At 34.7% G+C, this 19,510-nt stretch overlaps 1 protein-coding gene across 1 annotated transcript in view; it reads left to right on the forward strand.

Moving 5' to 3' along the window:
- Nucleotides 1-18,014, forward strand: part of SP4 (Sp4 transcription factor) — an 82,383-nt gene extending 64,369 nt beyond the window's left edge. The window contains exon 6 of the mRNA XM_007089071.3: nt 14,860-18,014. Within this exon, the coding sequence (XP_007089133.1) occupies nt 14,860-15,107 (248 nt within the window). The 3' untranslated portion in view covers nt 15,108-18,014. The remainder of the gene's footprint in view (nt 1-14,859) is intronic.
- Nucleotides 18,015-19,510: the final 1,496 nt, after the last annotated feature.

A 19,510-nucleotide genomic window follows, 5' to 3' on the forward strand; every position in this document is an offset into this window, starting at 1 on the left:
AGTCTGCAGAAATTTGATAAAATCAAAACTTATATAGCATTGCATAACACAAGTGAGTTTCACAGGAATTTTTCCTCCTTTGTCTCCTAGCAATGACCCTGTGGGCACTGAATAGCTGTAATACATAGCAAACACCATATACATCCAGCCTGAGAACTGAGAAGAGAGGCCTCTCTACCCTGAGGCCAACTCTGTTTGTAGGTTGTGCTGCAGTAGTGGCAGCAGAGACCTGAAAACCTGAGAAAATACCTGCCATCTCTGTCCAAAGAAACCCAGAAATGGGGCCCTTGGTTTCTATTGAATATGAGGAGGGTCACTATTATTTTACTCCATTGCTATTTTAATCTGAAGGCCCTGACACTATTGTGTATGTACAGAATGGTGTAGGATGCCTCAAGAATTCTGGCTTTCTGGCAGGAGGAACCAAGAAGAAGGGATATCAGTTGGAAAGTATGAGGGAAATTTTGGAGAGATCTGTGAAAGGTGATTCCCTAATTTCATGTATGGAACAGAATAAATTCTGGGCTCACCCGTGAGCTGCACATGCACAGAATAGACCCAAAGAACCATAACAAATGCTTCAAGAAGTGAACTGTCTTATAAACCACTACCTGATTGCCAGAATGTGCTGAGCAGACCTAAACATAACAAAGTCTTTGAAAATGATTTAATATGGGAACCCGTAAAGAGGGCAAGATAGAACTAGTCTGAAACCAGATAGGTCAGTTGCCTACTAAAACAAAAACAAAAACTTAACATTCCCCAGAGGATTCTTTAACAGGATGCAAAGTCACCACAACATAATACCCAAAATGTCTGGGATACAACCGAAAATTATTCAACATACTGTGACTCAAGTAAAGTTGACTTTGTGACTTTGTGACTTTGTGACTGTGTCAAGATGATCCACGTGTTGGAATTATCAGTGACTTTAAAGCAGCTATTATAACCATCATTCGTGGACTAAAGGTAGACATGTTTGAAATAAAAAGAAAGGCAGAAGTTTTCAGAAGCAAAATTGAAACTCTAAAAAAGAACTAAATGGTAATTTTGGAACTGAAAAAAAAATGCATTATGCAAAGTTAAAAATTCATTATATGTGCTCAACAGCAAATAGAGATAACAGAGAAGAGTCACTGAAGTTGAAGATAGTTCACTAGAAATTATAAAGAACAGAAAAGAAAAAAGATCAGGGGAAAAACATGAACTAGGTCTCAGGGACTTGTGGAACTTACAAAGTTGGTTGTCATTGGAGTTCCAGAAGGAGAGGAGGAAAAGTGTGATGTAGAAAAATCTTTGACAAAATAACGAACTGGGACTTCAGCCATTATTAGGTGTAAATTATAGATTTAAGATGCTTGTTGAATTCCAAACAGGAATTGACAAGAAATCATGCCCAGATACATGATAATCAATTTGCTAAAAATCAAAGGTAAAGAAAAAATCTGGAAAGGAGTCTGAAAAAATGACACATTGTGTATAGAAGAACAGAAATTTGAACGATGAATAATTTCTCTTCAGAGAATATGGAGGCCAGAAAAAGAAAAGAATTGCCAACTCAGCATTTTATATCCAGTGAAAGTATCCTCAATAAGAAAGGCAAAACAAAGGGATTTTCAGATGAAGAAAATCTACGAATTTGTTGTCATGTTTTATGACATTTTATGATCTTTATCTGCTAAATATTTATGATATTTATCTACTCAAAAAAAATGCTAAAAGTTTTTTAGGCTGAAAGGAAATCATACCAGAGAAATTTAATTTAAAAAAAAAAAAAAGCAAAATAAATGGTAAATACTTGGGTAAATATAGCAGACTGTTATTCCTCTGCTTAAATTTTTAAAAAATGTTTGTTTAAAATAAAAATCTTAATACAGGTATATTTCATTGTATGTGAATGTAATATATGTGGTAAATACAGTGTAAAGTGGAGAGGGTAAAGAGTCTATATGGTTGAAACTTCTTTGTTTTACTGTGAAAATCTAGAAGTTGGTATATGTGTTATGAAAAGTTAGATATGCATATTGTAATCCCTTTTATCGGCTGCTAAAAATACAGAGATTTTGGGGGGGGGTAAGGAGAATAAATTAAAATAGAATGCTAAATAATACTCAACCCAAAAGAAAGGAGAGAAGGGAAAAACAAAAGTGAAAAACAGGACAAAAATGGAAAACAGATACCAAAATGATAGACTTAAATATAATCAATAATTATGTATAATACAGACAAAATAGACTTCATAGAACAATGAAAATTACTGGATATGACAAGACATTTCTTGATGGAATGGCTCACTTTCCACATAGGCATAACAATTCTAAATACAATAGGCACTTAACAACAGAGCTCTAAAATGTATGAAGCAAGAACTGATGGAACTAAAAGGAAAAATAGACCAATCCACAATTAGTCTTGTAGAGTTGACACTCTTTTCTTAGTAATTGTTACAAGTAGACAGAAAAGTAGAAAGGATATAGAACATTATCAGTCAAATTGCACTAACTGACATTCATAGAACACTTTAGCCAATTGCAACAGAATATTTTATATATGAGTACATGGAGCATTCTTGAAGATAAATTATGTTCTTTGCCATGATATACACCTTAACAAATTAAAAGAATAGAAATCACACAAAGTATGTTCTCAGATCATAATAGAATTAAATTGTAAGTCAGTAACAAAAATACCTGGGAAACCTTCAAATTTTGGAAACTAACCAAGACGTTTCTGACTAACCCTGTGCGTCAAGAGGGTATCTCAAGGGATACTACAAAATATTTTCAGTTGAATGAAAATACATATCAAAATTTGTGGGATGTAGGTAAAATAGTACTTGGAAGGAATTTATGGCATTGAATGTTTTTATTAGTAACAAAGAAAGGTCTTAAGTCAATAATTCTTAAATAGAATGAGCTTGTACCTTAAAGAACTAGAAAACAAATGAATCAAACCCAAAACAGGAAGTTACGAAGCAATAAAGAGGACAAATAAAATTGAAAATAGAAAAATTAATAAAGATCATTCAAACCAAAGCTAAGTTTTCTTTGAAAAGGTAGAATTGAGAAGTCTAGCCAGATTGGCCAAGAAAATTTATCAATGCCAGGAATGGAAAAGGGAGATATTATTAGAGCTCCTACAGACAATATAAAAGTAAAGGAATGCTATGAATAATTCTACACTCTGAATTAGATGACTAAGATGAAGTGGATCAACTCCTTAAAAGACACACAAGTGATCAATACTTGCTCAAGAAGAAATAAATAATATGAATAGCACCATATGTATTAAAGAAATTGAATTTTAACTAAAAACTTTTGACAAAACCGTAGGCTCAGAAAGAAAACCTTATTGGCAAATTCTACTATATTAAGCAATTAATGATACCAATTCTGCAGTCATTTTTAGAAAATAAATGAGGGAACACTTAAGTATTTTATGAGGCCTTCATTAACTTGATACTAAAACCAGAGAAAGACATTACTAGTGAAGAAGAAAAAAACTTAACAGACCAGTATCCTCATAAATACAAATGTCAAAATCCTCAACAAAATATTAAACCACGTCCAGTAATATATTAAAAAGACTAATATATCATGAGTCAGTTGTGTTTATTCCAAGAATGAAAGCTGATTGAACATTCCAAAATCAGTCAATGTAATTTACCATATTAACAAGAGAAAGAAAAAAAATCATATGATTACTTAAATACATACACCAAAAGCATTTGGGAAAATCTGCATTTGGTTTGATAAGAACTCTCAGCAAACTTAAGAATTAAAGGTTATATCCTTAACCAGGTAAGGGGTATTTGTTAAAAACTTATAGTTAAGTTTTTACTTAATGATGGAGGACCTAATACCCATAGGATAAGGAACAAGGCAGAGATGTCTGCTTTTTCTTTTTCTTTTTTTTTTTTTTTTAATCAATCTTCTTCACCATTGTACTGGAAGTCCTACCCAGTACACTAAAGCAGGAAAAGACATATAGATTGTAATGAAAGAATTAAGTGTCTTTATTTGCAGACACCCTGGTTGTCTATTTAGAAAAACCCTGGTATCTATAAAAAAGTCTGTTCATACAAATAAATGTGTTTTTAATACAACACCAAAAGTACAATCCATAAAAGAACTGATAAATTGGACTTGATAAAGACAAAAACTTTTGCTCTGTTAAACATTTTGTTAAGAAAATGAAAACACGAGACACACACTGAGAAAATATTTGGAAAAAAAAACATATCTGACATGTACTTTCATCTAGAATATATAAGGAATTCTCACACCTCAACAATTTGTAAACAAAAAACCCAGTTTTTAAAAATTGGCAAAGGATTTGGACATTTCACCAAAGAAGATATACATGTGAAAAGCACATGAAAATATTCCACATCACCTGTTATTTGAGGAATGCAAATTAAAATTGCAACAAAATACCAGCACACTTCTGTTAACATGGCTAAAATTAAAGACAAGGACACCAAAATCCTGACAATTAGAACCATTGGCAAGAATGCCAAGCCATTGGAAATGCAAAATGGTACAGCATCTTTGGAAACATTTTGGAATTTTCCTATAAAGTTAAACATATATTTAGCAAATATGACCTAGCAATCTACTCTTGAGTATTCACCCCAAAGAAATAAAAACTATGTTCACACAAAAAGCTATGTATATATGTGTAGCAGATTTTATTTATAATCACCTTAAATTGGAAATAATCCAAATATTCAACTGGTAAATGGATAAAAACTGTGTTATATTGTTGGAAGAGGCAATTGAGAGGACTTGACTGCTGGTTGACCTGCAAGCTGAACCTGTGTAATCAGAGGCTTCTCACCTCCCTCCCGTGTCCTTGTAATATACATTGTGCCCACTCTTCCCACATTGGGAGCTATTCTAAGGATGTAGCCTTGAGAGAGAGCGGTGTTGAAACCATCTGGACAGTGTATGTCACTGAACCCAGTTAAGACTTCTGTGTAAACTTTTAAGATTTGGCAAGTGGGTACAGAGATCTATTCATCTGAAGGCTATCCAAAACAAGCCTCATAAGTAAGTTCCCTTTCTTGTAAGTTAAAACTTGCACCTACCAATGTGGAATGGTCTGCCTCTTTTGGTTTCTTCTTGCCCTTTGTGTAAAGGGCCAATTTGTGAACCAACACATATCTATACAAGAGAGTACCACTCTTCAACACAGAGGAATGCATTATTAATATACACAACCACAGGGGTAAAATTCAGATGCATTATGTTAAGTGAATGATCCTAGCATCAAAAGCCTACCTATTATATGACTTCATTTATATGACATTATGGAAAAGTAAAAACTATAGAGACAGAGAACAGATTATTGTTTTCTAGGGTATAAGGGTGAAAAAGAGAATTTAACTATAGAAAGGCTTTGTGAAGGAATTTTTGAAAGTGATAGCAACTCTTCCATATGTTTACTTTGTTGATGACTAAATGATTTAATACATTTGTCAAAATTCACAGAGCTATGTACCAAGAATAATTTTACTGTATATAAATTAAAACAAAGTTTTTAAAGTGTGAGACAAAGTCTTATCTTTGAGAAATTAAATTGTAAAAAGGGAGATTTTTTTTTTTTTTAAGAATCCAAAGCCATTTTCATATGCTTCATACATATGCTTCAATATCATACACTTCTCTTAACTCTTCCAAGGATAATATTTGAGCCAGAGGAACTTCTAAAAATGATTATGTGCAACCCTGTCATTTTATAAATAAGGACTAACCTGAAGTCTTAGGAGGTTGATTGATTTCTTTACTAAGGCCCAAACTTAGTTCCTTGAGCCAAGTTGAGAGATTCATGATTAATAAGAATAAGCCATGGGAGTAGTAAACAAATTGAGACTAAAATTTCTGGGTCCTTTCAGTGTGCAGGGATTTTTCTAAATGCTTTTTTGCATTCATTTTCTAATTTAATCCTTTGAGCAATAACATAAAATAGGTATCTCTGTTATTCCTAGTTTTAAATGAAGAAACTAAGAATTGGATAGAGAAGTTGCCCAAAGTTCATGGCTAGTAGGTGAAGCAAAATTAAAAAATTTTTATCCTGATCTAGGATCCAATTCATACAAAAAAAGAAAGTAGCATATGTCAAGACCTATAAACAGTTCAGTGTTTGGGAACCATAATATTTGTGACAATAGATTAAACAAAAAAGGTTGGCAGAGTCCAGTTACTGTAGGATGTTATATACTATTTAATTTTTTTTTCCACAGCCATAGGAAATAGGAAACCACTGAAAGTTTCCAGCAGTTAATCAGGTAGTCCTCTTTTTATTTTAGACCATTTGGTATTTGTATGGAGAATAAATTCACAGGGAGTAATATTGAGACCAATTATCAAAGACAATTGTTAAGATCCTAAGTAAAACAGAAGTTGTAACAATATATAGGGACCCATTCCAGGAAATGTTTGTGTAGTAAAATTGACAGGACATGGTGATTATTAAACGTGAGAAAAGAGATAATTGGTACCAGTGATAACTGCTACCAAATGAAATGGAGAATACAGGAGAAGAATAAGTATATTGTAGAATTTTCTACCTCCCTTCACTTCTCTCAGTTTTGTTTCTTATGCTTCAGGACTCTATTGTTATGTGCATGTATATGTATGATTGCTATATCTTCTTGATGGGAATGAGTCTTTTATCATAAAGTGTACCTTGTTTGTAGTTACTATTTTTATCATATTGGTCTGTTAAAACAACTATTTCAGCTCTCATTTGCATGTTCTATCTTTTTTCCATCCTTTTACTTTTAGCCCATTCATGCTTGAGTTTAAAGTGAGCCTCTTTTAGACAGCATAATAGTTGGATCATGTTTTTCTTTAATTTATTCTGGCAACCTCTGCCTTTCAATTGGAGCATTAATACATTCATTTGATGGAATTACTGATGAGGGCTTCCACCATTTTGGTATTTGTTTTCTGTATGGTTCTTTTTTGTTCCTGTATTCCTCTGTTATTGGCATTTGGTGTTAAATAGACCTTGTGTATTATTTTAATGTCATTTCTTTATAATAATGTTAATATATTATTTTCTTAGTGATTGCCTGCTTTGGGGATTACAGTTCACATATTACAATAATCTAGGTGTACCAATCTACTAGCAATAAATTCTTCAAGTTTTTATTAATCTGGGAATATCTGAATTTCTCATTTTTGAAAAATAGTTTTGCTGTATATAGAATTCTTGGTTGACAGGACTTTCCTTGTATCATCTCAGTGCTTTCTGGCCTCTATGAGCTCTGATAAAAAAAAAAAAAAATCAGCTGCTATTATTTGACAATCCTTTGTAGGTAATGCGTCACTTCTCTTGCTACTTTGTAGATTCTCTTTGTTTTTTACTTTAAGCAGTTTGTGATATGTCTAACTGGTAATCTCTTTCCATTTAACCTATTTGGAGCTTATTGAGTTTCTTACATGTGTACATTAATGTTTTTCATTAGATGTGGGAAGTTTTCAGTTATCCTTTCTGCATATATTCTCTCTTTATATATCTTGGAACAATAAATCTCTCACTCTTTGTGTGTATGTTGGAGTGCCCTTCAATACTCACCCAGACAGTTGACGACTCTGTTTTAGCCTTCCCTTTCTGCTTATGCAGAGCCTCAAAAGTTAAGCACACATGAGAGTTTGGGCCTTCTCAGGCTTTTCCTGAGCAGGCTCACAGCTTTCATTTCCATTTTCATTTCATTTCATTTCATTTTTTATTTTAGAGAGAGTGTGTAAGCTGGGGAGGGCGGCAGAAGAAGAGAGAATCTCAAGCAGGCTTCACACTCCATATAGAGGACACCACAGGGCTCGATCCCACAACCTGAGGACCATGACTTGAGCCGAAATCAAGAGTCAGACCCTCAACCTAAGCCACCCAGGTGCCCCCAGGCTCACGCTTTAAAGTATATATGTGGCCATCTAGATTCCAAGGAAATGACAGAGCTTTTTTTCAAAGCCACTATGGGTATTTTATCTCCCAGCTCCTCCTTTTAAGCTTTTTGTTCAGTCTTTCTGTTTGTCCCAAGTGTTAATCCATTGCCTGGGGCATCCATGAAGTTAAAACTCTTAACCTGCAATTGTTCAGACAAACACCTGTTCCTTTCTGGCCCTGAAAAGACTTTTCACATTGGACTGCCTCCAGGTCAGGTTCAGTACAATAGTTTTCAAGTGAAGCCCTCCAAAGAACCACTAGACAGATTAGACAGGTCACATAAGGCAATTCCTTGGAAATGAGGTTTTGAAAGAGTTCCAGCTCTCTTCTCCCTCTGGTAGCTAGTGGGCCTTCTGGGGAGTTTAAGATGGAATTAGGGAAGTTAAAATACCATAAAATTTGCTGTTCTAATCAAGATTCAGCCATTTTTCTTTAATAAACAATGATGAATTTTGTGATATTTTAAATGATGTAAATGGCATATCTCAGAGATGTTGAATTCCCAGTTGGGTTTAGAAATCTGGATCTTGAGGTCATTGTTCATTTATAGATCACAGTTAAAACTATTAGAGTAGATAAGATTGCTTTAAAAAAGCATTTGTGATAAAATTGACCATATGATTCCTATATTCAAATAGATAATTGCTGAGTGAAGAAATGAAAACTTACTCATAATGCAAATTGATGTCCTTATAAGTCTCAAGTCTCAGCCCATCACTCAGAACAGCCTTGCAAGCCTATTTTTTGGGGGTCAGATTCCACTTTTTTTTTTTTTTTTTTTAATGTTTACTTATTTTTGAGAGAGTGAGCACGTGCGAGCAGGGGAGGAGCAGAGAGGGAGACAGAGGATCCAAAGAAGGCTCTGTGCTGACATCAGAGTCTGATGCAGGTCTTAAACTCAGAAACCAAACCGTGAGATCGTGACCTGAGTAGAAGTCAGATGCTTAACCGACTTAAGGCACCCAGATGCCCCAGCTTCCACATTATTTTAATAATTATCTAAATCTACTTGGAGCGCCTGGCTGTCTCGACCGGTGAAGCGTGTGACTTGGTCTCAGGTTGTGAGTTTAAGCCTTGTGTTGAGTGTAGAGATTACTTAACAATAAAATCTTAATAATAGTAATCATCATCTCAGTCTTTTTGAGTCTTATTTCCATTGTCCTTCATACTCAACCTCCCTTTACTCCTAGTTTCTCTAATTTGGGAAGATGTAAGTCACATGACTTACCTGAAATTATTTTTCCTTCCCCTTTTAATTTACTTTTATCTACAGGTAATGACAGAGGAGAAATGAAGGTACTCATGAAAGATTCATTTAGATATTCTAGGCTGGGTAGGTAAAAAAGAGTATCCGGAGGGACCAATAGGTTATAAAGGTGTTGGAGGTGAGGGTTACAGGGGCCAACAGGCCTCCCAGTTTGAATAACTAGGCTTCTTAGAAAAAAACTGAAAAATTGTTTATTTAATGTGGGTTGTAAATAAATGGTGTTATTGTTACTAAGAAATTGTGTATGGTTGACCCTTGAACAGCACAGTTTTGACCTGCTCAGGTCCACTTATATGTGGATTTTTTTTTATATATATATAAATACTGTAAAGTACTATAAATATCTTTTTCTCTTCCTTATGATATTCTTCATAATGTTTTCTTTCTTCTAGTTTACTTTTTAAATTTTTTAATGTTTATTTATTTTTAAGAGAGAGAGAGACAACATGAGTGGGGGAGAGGCAGAAAGAGAGGGAAACACAGAATCCGAAGCAGGCACCAGGGTCTGAGCTGTCAGCACAGAACCCAATGCTGGGCTTGAACTCATGAACCATGAGATCATGACCTGAGCTGAAATCAGATGCTTAACTGACTGAGCCACCCAGGCGTCCCTCTAGTTTACTTTATTGTTAGAATACGGTATATAATATTTTTAACACAAAATATGTGTTAATTGATTATTTATGCTATTGGTAAGGCATCTGATCAACAATAGGCTATTAGCAGTTAAATTTGGGGCAGTGAAAAGTTACACACAAATTTTCATTTGTGCAGGTATGGGGGTCGGTGCTCCTAACCCCTCTGTTTTTCAAGGGTCAAACTGTATATGCTACACATGGATATTTGATAAAAGTTATTCATGAGCAAAGGGGTATGTTTTTTACTTAGTTATAACAAATGCCAGACATTTAAAAATGTCCCTGTCGTGTGTTAAATTGTGTGTCTCAGAGGGATATGTTCAAGTCCTAATCTCTGGTGAATGTGACCTTATTTGGAAATAGGTTTTTTTGCAGATTAAATAAAGATGAGGTCATACTACACACAGTGACTAAGATTTAGGACCTAGTGGACCCTAAACCCAATTACTGAGTAATGTCTTTGTAAGAAGGGAAGACGACACAGAGACACTTCCCACGTGAAGACAGAGGGAGAGATTAGAGAGATGCAGCTATAAGCCAGTGAATTCCAAGGATTCCCAGAAGTCACCAAAGCTGGGATAAGGCAAGAAAAAATTCTTCTCTAGAGCCTTTGGTGGGAGCATTGCCCTACTGACACCTTCATTTTCGACTTCTGGCATCCAGAACTTGAGAGAATAGATACCTGTCATTTGGAGCTACCCAGTTTGTATGGGCTTTCTTACAAAAGCCCAGGGAAACTAATACAGTCACTTGGTTCCTGAAATTAATTTTAATCTAAATATAAAAAATTAATTTATTTTTTTTCAAGTTTAGTCTGAGAGAGAGTGAGTGAGCGTGCTCCAGAGGGGCAGACAGAGAGAGTGAGAGAGAGAGAGGGAAAGAAAGAATCCCAAGCAGGCTCCACATTGTCAGTGTGGAGCCCAATACAGGGCTCAAACCCATGAACTGTGAGGTTATAACCTGAGCCAAAATCAGGAGTTGGTCGCTTAGCCGACTGAGCCACCCAGATGCCCCTAAAAAACTAATTTTAATTTCTAAATATATTATCAAATGACAAATTTAGAAATAACATTAATTCACAAAGTATGTTTTATGCATTATATTAGCTTAGATTTGAGGGTAACATGTTGAAAACAGATGAAAGGCAGAACTATGATAGCAAGATAATTGGCTCTTGATGGTACTTCAAATAAATAAAGCTTAAAAGAGCTGATTTATTGCATTCATTCACATCTGTGATTCCATTTGACAATCAGGTTTTTTTTCTGAGAGAGATTACTGTTGAGAATATTATGCTAAGAAGTAATCTAATGTAGTTCCTAAATATGAATCTTCTACTTAAATCCTTTTAAAAGACTACCGTATTTTAACAATCATGTAATACAACATGGCCTTCTCTTAATAACCTAGGTAAAAGAAGCAATTCTTTTATCTATACTCAGTTAAACCAAAATTGTTTGAGTTATGTTCTTGATATTTTGTGGTAGAAATAAAATTTGGGGGACACCTGGGTGGCTTAGTTGGTTTAGCATCTGACCCTTGATTTTTGGTTCAGATCGTGATCTCACAGTTCGTGAGTTAAAGTTCTGCACTGACTTCACACTGACAAGGTGCGAAACCTACTTGGGATTCTCTGTCTCCCTCTCCCTCTGCCCCACTCGTTCTCTCTCTCTCCTTCCCTCAAAATAAATAAAGTTTAATAAAAAAGAAATGAAATTTGGAATTTGTCCTTAACATGCTTTGGGTACCTGTAATGAAGATACTTCACAGATTTTGAACCATATAGATCAGCCATCATTTATTTCCTTATTATGCTTTAATTTTTTTCGAGGTTCTGACTTAAGTAACTCTTAGTTTTCTATTGCTGCCATAACAAGCTGTCTCAAATTTAACAGCTCAAAAGAACACACATTTATTGTATCACAATTTCTTTAAGTCAGAAGTCTGAGTAGGCTTGGTCTGGGTCCTCCACTTAGTGCCTCACAAAGTCAAACTCGGGTGTCAGCTGGGCTATTCCTTACTGACAGCTGTAGGAGAAAATCTGCTTCCAAACTCACTGACACTGTCAACCAGATTGTTTTTGCTCTTGAAGGACACAGGTCCTTGTTTCCTTGCTGGCTTTCAGCTGTGGGCTGTTGTTTGCTCCTGGAGGCTGTCCACATTCTTTCTCATACTTTCCATGTGGCACCCTTCACCAATAGCAGGTCAAATCCCTTTCATTTCTAATCTCTCTGATTTTTCCTTCTGCAACTCTGACTCCACCTGAAGAAAACTTAGCTTTTAACAGCTCATGTGATTAGATTGGGCCCGCTCAGTTAAATCAGAATAATCTTCCCGTATTAACCTCTGTTATCTTCGTTACATCCCTTGCCGTGTAATAAAACATATTCACAAGTTCCAAGGGATTAGGGCATGGACACCTTTGGGAGCCATTCCTGCCCGTCCTAAGTAATCTAGTATCAAGTTTCAGTTTTTATTTGTACTAACTATAAAAGTATTAATCTCCTAAGAATAATTATAAAATAACATAATTATAAATATAAGGAAGATACTGTATTACATTAGTACAGGAACTCTGACTTCCTTGCAATAAAGAGGAATGATAATTTTGGGCAACAATAAGAAATTTAGAAATTGACACCACAGAAAACACTTCTTTGTGGAAAAGGATAGCACAATAAAATGTCATTTCCCTAACGTTAGTTTAATTGCGTAGCGTAACTTACTTTGAGATTCTAGCCAACTTTCATTGCTTAAAATTAATTGACACCCACACCAGTTAGAAGTAGACAGACTAAAAAGGTCCTCATACAAATGCTGTCACCATGATATCTCACGTATCTTACAGTTTGCCACTAGAGTATCTAGGACTTGTATTTCTTAATTGTTACTGATAGCTCCATGTGGTTGCAAATGACTATCTTAAGATAATGGGATCTTAAAATGTCAGAGACTCTCACTTGTTCATTTTTGTATCACTGTTGCTTGGCACATTGTGGATACTGAACAAATATTTGTTGAAAAATGAGTTCACAAACATCACCACAGCTAACAAAGACTTATTAAACAACTACTGTGTACAGGTTGATCACCCATTTGATTCAGGGCTTACTAAATGATCTTGTGTCTTCAAGCCATCACCACCTGATTTCTTGTGATTATTCCTGGCCATTGTTGTTATAAAAGAACGGAGGACTGTAATTGCACTTTGATGGTGTAGCATTAAAAACCCAAACTAGAAATACAGTGCCTTGAATCCTGCTGTGATACTAATAAGTTCTTTGATTTCCCAAGAAGATTAATTAATTTCTGAGCCTCAGCTCACAGATTTATAAAATGAAAATGTGAAATAAGATCTTGAAGCTTTAAAATTTGTAAATTATGAATTTTTCTTTTGAAGTAAATGGGAGACTTGAAATAGAGGAGTTCAAGATTGATCTTAACCGAACACCCTCATTTAATCATTTTTTGGCCTTTTCTATGTATCAGCATTCAGGAAAAATAAATGTTTTTGAGAATTTTGTCTAAACCATGTACTTATCCTTTCATTTAATTTTTCAAGACTAAAAGAGAAAGTTTAAATGAGATATTGCTAATGTAATTTTTTTAGAAAATAGAAGCAAACACAAAGATGTGGGGGAATTAGCTGATATGGATGGACTTGAACCTATAGATTTTCTATTGGTAAGTCAAAAGCAAGGCCAAGTAAAAAAGTCAGCCAAACTGAATTTCCTTATTATTCAAGTCCTAGTGTCAGACTTGGAAAACATTTCTTTCCCTTAAGTAACAAACTTAGAGGAAAGGACTGAAGCTAATAGTTGATCTGTTGTGAACACGACGACACACCACTTAACCACATTTTTTTGTGCCCCATCCATTATGCACAGAAGTGAAATGTCTTTTTTCTTTTAAGGTAACGTTTAATTTGTTTTTATTCAAAAACAGAGAAGTAGTTAGTTCCTGTGGAGCTATCTTACATCTTAAGGAGAGCATATTTCAGGGTCACTTTGTATACGAGAACCTGACAGCCTTATTCTGTGAGACGTACAAATTATTAAATTTGAAACGCAGTATTCACCTTACTCTCATTTTTGCCTTGTGAAGAAACTCAGTGCACTACTAAATTATTAACTGATTTTATTTGAGGTAGTTCTAAGATAGTTTTTTGCCTCCAGGCATTATTAATTTTTTTTTTTTAACGTTTATTCATCTTTGAGAGAGAGGGACAGATCATGAGTGGGGGAGGGGCAGAGAGAGGGAGACACAGAATCCGAAGCAGGCTCCAGGCTCCGAGCTGTCAGCACAGAGCCCGACGCGGGGCTTGAACTCAGGAACCGCGAGATCATGACCTGAGCCAAAGTCAGACACTCAACCGGCTGAGCCATCCAGGTGCCCCTGCCTCTAGGCATTATAATTAAAACAGAGGCAGTAGGTAGTAAAGAGTAGACATGAGCCTTGAACTATATATTGTTATACCTGGAAGAGATTTTTGAGATTCTGTTAGAAATCCTCCTACTTTCAACTGGTCTGGGTGGCTCAGTCAGTTGAGCACCCAACTTCAGCTCAGGTCATGATCTCACGGTTCTGGATTTTGAGCCCTGCATCAGATTCACTGTCTGTCCGGATCCTGCTTTGGATCCTCTGTCCTCTCTCTCTGCTCCCCAAAATAAATAAACATTCAAAAAAAAAAAAAAAAAAGAAATCCTCATTTCGTAAATGGGGAAACTGAGGCACAGAGTGGCTCTTTAACTGGCTTCAGCTTTTACTTCCAGTTCTTAGCAGAACCAAGACTTTAACTCAACTCATTGATTCCTAGTCACATGCTCTTTCCTGTTCTGCGTTGCTTGTTTGATAGCATTTTAAAATAAAACAGAATGAAAGTATTTTGCATCTGGTCAAAAGTTAAACAAAAGTATAGTATGACCAGAAGAGAAATTATTCAACATTATTATTTCATTTAAATAAAGTATGTGTGACTTCATTCACTGTTTTTTTGTTTAGGTGAAAAGAGGTTTGAATGCCCGGAATGTTCTAAAAGGTTTATGCGGAGTGATCATCTCTCCAAACATGTCAAAACGCACCAGAATAAGAAAGGTGGTGGGACAGCTCTTGCCATTGTTACCTCGGGAGAACTGGACTCATCTGTTACAGAGGTGCTTGGCTCCCCAAGAATTGTCACAGTTGCAGCCATTTCTCAAGATTCAAACCCAGCAACTCCCAATGTTTCAACCAACATGGAAGAATTCTGAAAAGTTATTTATAACAGAGACCTCTAGTGCTGCACTTAAGTTTACACACCTTTGAAAATCTGGAAATGGGCTGGTCAAGTGGATTACAGAGTAGGAAATCAATCATGTTTTCATTCTTGGCTTCTTTATATATTCCAAGATTTGGGGTCAACATGTGAAGTGTTGATTTTTAGAAATACAAAAAGCATACTGATGTACTGGTAACAGAAAAGTATTTCCTCCATACTATAAGTTGTAGCCATTTGGAAATATATCACATAATCTTTAAACTGAATTTTCCCCTCTCTTAACATCATGTGTTAACATGTTTAAAAAGACAGACCTCAGTAGTTTGCAGGCTGGACCTTAAGTGGACTTGTTTTCTTTGGAGTACTTTGTTATAAATTCAGTCAGTAATAATTTTATGTAGATTTTTTTTCTATAGCACAGAAAACAGTTAACTGATGATAGGGATAATATTTTATTTCCTTAGCTTGTTTTTTGGAAAATCAACCGAAAATAGTTTTGGCCGTCTTTTCTAAATGTTAGAAATTCTTCAACAGTTGAATTAGGTAAGTTCCACAAAAGTAATCTGAGATGCATCTCAGATCTTTATTACCACTACATTATAGTAGTGTGTATGCAGACAATCAGTGAAGTCCAATTACTTTCTCCATTTGGAGACACAAGAGGAACTTAGAGCTAAACTTTAGGTTAAATTTTAGATTGAAACCTTAGGAAAATACTGGGGTGGGGAGGGTGGTTGAAACAAACTCATAATAGCTTCAGGAAAATAAAATGAGGCAACCTAACATATGTAAGTTTTGAAGTTAGGATTGATGATATTCCTAACCCTAGGTTGAACCACAAAATTCATTTTAAATGTTTATATTGGAAATATTTGCCTAGAGTATAAATCATTCTGTAGTTTCATATTCTGTAAATATGAGTTATGTTGACAATGTGCAGAATTCTTTATGCTTTGACTTGGTAGCCAAAGAAAGAATTATCACACTTTTTTTTGTAAGGCCAGCAGAAAATTATCTTTTAACTACGTTACAATTTCCGTTTTCCTCTCTGCTAAAATTTCGCCAACCCCATTTTATTTCTAGTACTGTGTTAGAAGGCTGGTTACGAATTTATAACATAGAAATATCTTTATGTTATGCCAATAACTGAATTTTCCCTAAAGAGACAGCCTAACAGATATATAATGATGTGATACTATGAAGCACGTTATTTTTTAAAAATCAGAATAACTTTCAAATAAATGACTAAGGAAAAAAATTATATTTTATTGTTTATGCAAGGATCTTCTAGGAAAGGTGGCCAAAAGTCTCCTATGAAACAAATTTGGATTATACCAACAGTTTAAGTATTAGTAAGATATTTCTCACTTTAAAAATGTATTTACCTGGAAACATAATGGAATTGGAATTGACCATTTGAAAACTAAAACTTTTAACTGCCTGGTTTATTAACATTATTAGTTTGGGGACCGTTTGAATAAAGGTACGTGTTTTCTTGTGCATTTCTCTATTATTTCAGGAAAAGTACTACTCCTGCGAATTCTCTTCCAGAATCGTGGTGTTTCTTGTCTTTTCGATGAAGGAGAAATACTGTAGCGATCACTGTTTACACTGTGCACACTTCGGGCCAGCCCTTTGTAGCGCTCTGTAAAGCTGGAGGCCTTTTGTGCTTTCAGTTTGTATAAAAAAGCTTTGAGATTAAAGGAAAAAAAAATTTTTACACTGTGGTTATAAATTTCAAGTTTCTTAAAGCTTTTGTAGACTTGTAACAAAGTCTTTAAATTTTAGTTGGATTTTGTAAATTGTTTTGTATATTTTATTTAATGTACTCTTAACAACTGATGTATCTGGCTTTAAAACATCAGAATCAGTTTGTTGTTTTGTTTGGTACAGAGGAGCATTTGGTCGTGTGAATTTTAATTTTATTATATAGGAGCTGAAACATCAAATATATATTTTATCTATCATTATGCTACACAATCAGTGCTATAAATTTTTTTATGCAAAGAAACTTTCCTAATGTTCGAATCATGTTTCCTCAAAGTGACACTTTTCGTTGTTGTTAATACCAAGTATGAGCTCTCTGCACCGTTATTCCATGAACCGGTTTTAATGCATACCTGTGTATGCTCATCAGAAATGGAAGTTATTTTTTAATCAACAATGAGGCCTATTATAAATTTAACAAACTGAATCTGGATAGCTTTATAGCATATAAAATACATTAATTTGTGTTAGCAGGTGCACATTTCACCACTGAAATGAGAACTATTTTGACAGTCTGTTCTGCATACCATTCTGAATCCACTTTTCTGTCTTATAAGAATCGTAAATTTCAATGTCCTTTATTTGACTCAGTGGGATATAGCTGTTATAAGTAATAGGGCACAGATGTGCAGTAGAGTCATATTTAATGGCATTTCACTGTTCATTCCCTTTGCCACCGTTATAAAACTTTTCTTTATTGTAATTATCAGTGCAAAGCTATGTATTTATCATGGTAGAACTCCAGTGTTAGAATAGTTTTTTCTTACAGTATACTTTCTTTGGTTAGGTTTGTGTATGTGTTGCTGATTACATTAGAACTTGATGTTAAGTCATTATTTATCACACTCTCATGAGAGCAGTAATAAAAGTGTGTAATCTAGGAGAAAAAGTTAATTTGTCAAACTTAGATAAGCATGATGTTTAGGTCCTATTTTTCAATTTTATAACTGTTTTATTGCAACAATATTTGTATTTAAGTCTTCATTTTAATGCCTTGTGGTGTTTTTTTATGCATGTCACTAAGTTGTCATCCCACATAAATTGATGTGCAGCATAGGGTATTAAATCTACATAATGATTTTAAAACAGAAATAGTTGATGGTAAAATGTAAATGTTTTGCAAAAATTCCTTATAAAAAGTTTTGTAGTAACATTTCACTTGTAAATTTTTTTTGTAAAAAAAAAAAAAAAAAGAAAATGAAAAAAAAAGATGAATCCAGAAAAAAACCTGTTTCCCATATCCTAGAATTTAGACAATTATTCTGCCAGCAAAGCCTCTGGGGCTGTAATTGACATTTTTACAGTGCTGATTTGTATAAAATTTGTTTTTTGTGGATTTGGAAATAAAATCATGTACAAGTTGTTGCCTGCAATAACAATTGCAAGTAACCTATTAAAAATTCCCTTGAGTTTAACATGTTTCTTCATTTAATTATGTATACTATAAAGCAGCAATAAATTATTTGAAGTATCAACCTTCTTATCACGGTGAACACTGGGAAGTAAATGCTTCTCACTAGAAAACGTATTGGCAACTCTTCATAATTCCTGGTATAAGATCTGGTCACCATTTCTCTGAACATACTGCCAGAGAACACCGATGCAGATTTCATGTTAATTTGTAGCCATTGCCCTAGACATTTATGGAAATTAAAATTTGATTTAGGACATTTTTTACTTAAATGTTTTTAAAGCAGTAAATGTTAGGAAATTGTAGGAAGAGCTAAAAACGAACACATAATTAAAATACTATTTAAGCTCACAGAAATACTAAGAAGAAGCAGAGTATGCCACATAAATGCCACAAAATCTGTAAGCAAAAGCTGTTGTCTTTTCCTCCGGGGAGAGCCCTACAGATCTCATAAAGAACCTTACTAACATGATGAATACATTATTGTAACAACTTCACTTATCAGATTTCCAAGCTCAGGCCAGATTAGATGATACGGCCAAGTGAGGGGCGGGGGCTGGTGGCGGGGGGCGGGGGGGAGTTAGGCAGCAAGGGAAGTCCCCTGGCTCACTGGCAGAAGACTCCAGAAAGAGTCTTTTTACATCTAGTAATCCAGAGCTAGCTCTATAGGTTGCCTTGTACAGGAGAGCCCAAAGGTAAAGGTATGTTTATGTTACAACTCAGTGTAGTGTAGTATCTGTGTGTTCATAACAATAACTGAATCGAGAAACGGTTAAATTTGTGCTATTATGCCAAACAAGACCAGTTACAGAGTAAATTGTTCAAGAAATTTGTGTCAAATTAAAGATGATAAAATTACCAGAAAAAGTCACATTTGGAAGTTTCAGGATGATACTGCATAAAAGAAATGATTGTGAAATTGGAACATTAAATTTTTTTTTTTTTTTTTTAATTTTTAGTATGATAATACCAGTTTGATTCTTGGGACTTCTTGGGACTTCAACCACATAACTATGAACAAGACTGAATGGAAGAAAATCGAAAGTAATGTTTTTTACTTTATCATAGATTATTGATGTAAAACATTTGGGGTAATGAGCAGGGAAAGGTGAAGCGGTGCTGGGAGCAAGACTGTAATATAGTGTGGTTCACAGTGCTGTTGGTGAGGATGATTTCAAGTCCAGAAGAAAGGATCGCGTGTTGAGTATTTTTATTTA

This window comes from Panthera tigris, chromosome A2 (assembly GCF_018350195.1).
Source record: "Panthera tigris isolate Pti1 chromosome A2, P.tigris_Pti1_mat1.1, whole genome shotgun sequence".
NCBI lineage: Eukaryota > Metazoa > Chordata > Mammalia > Carnivora > Felidae > Panthera > Panthera tigris.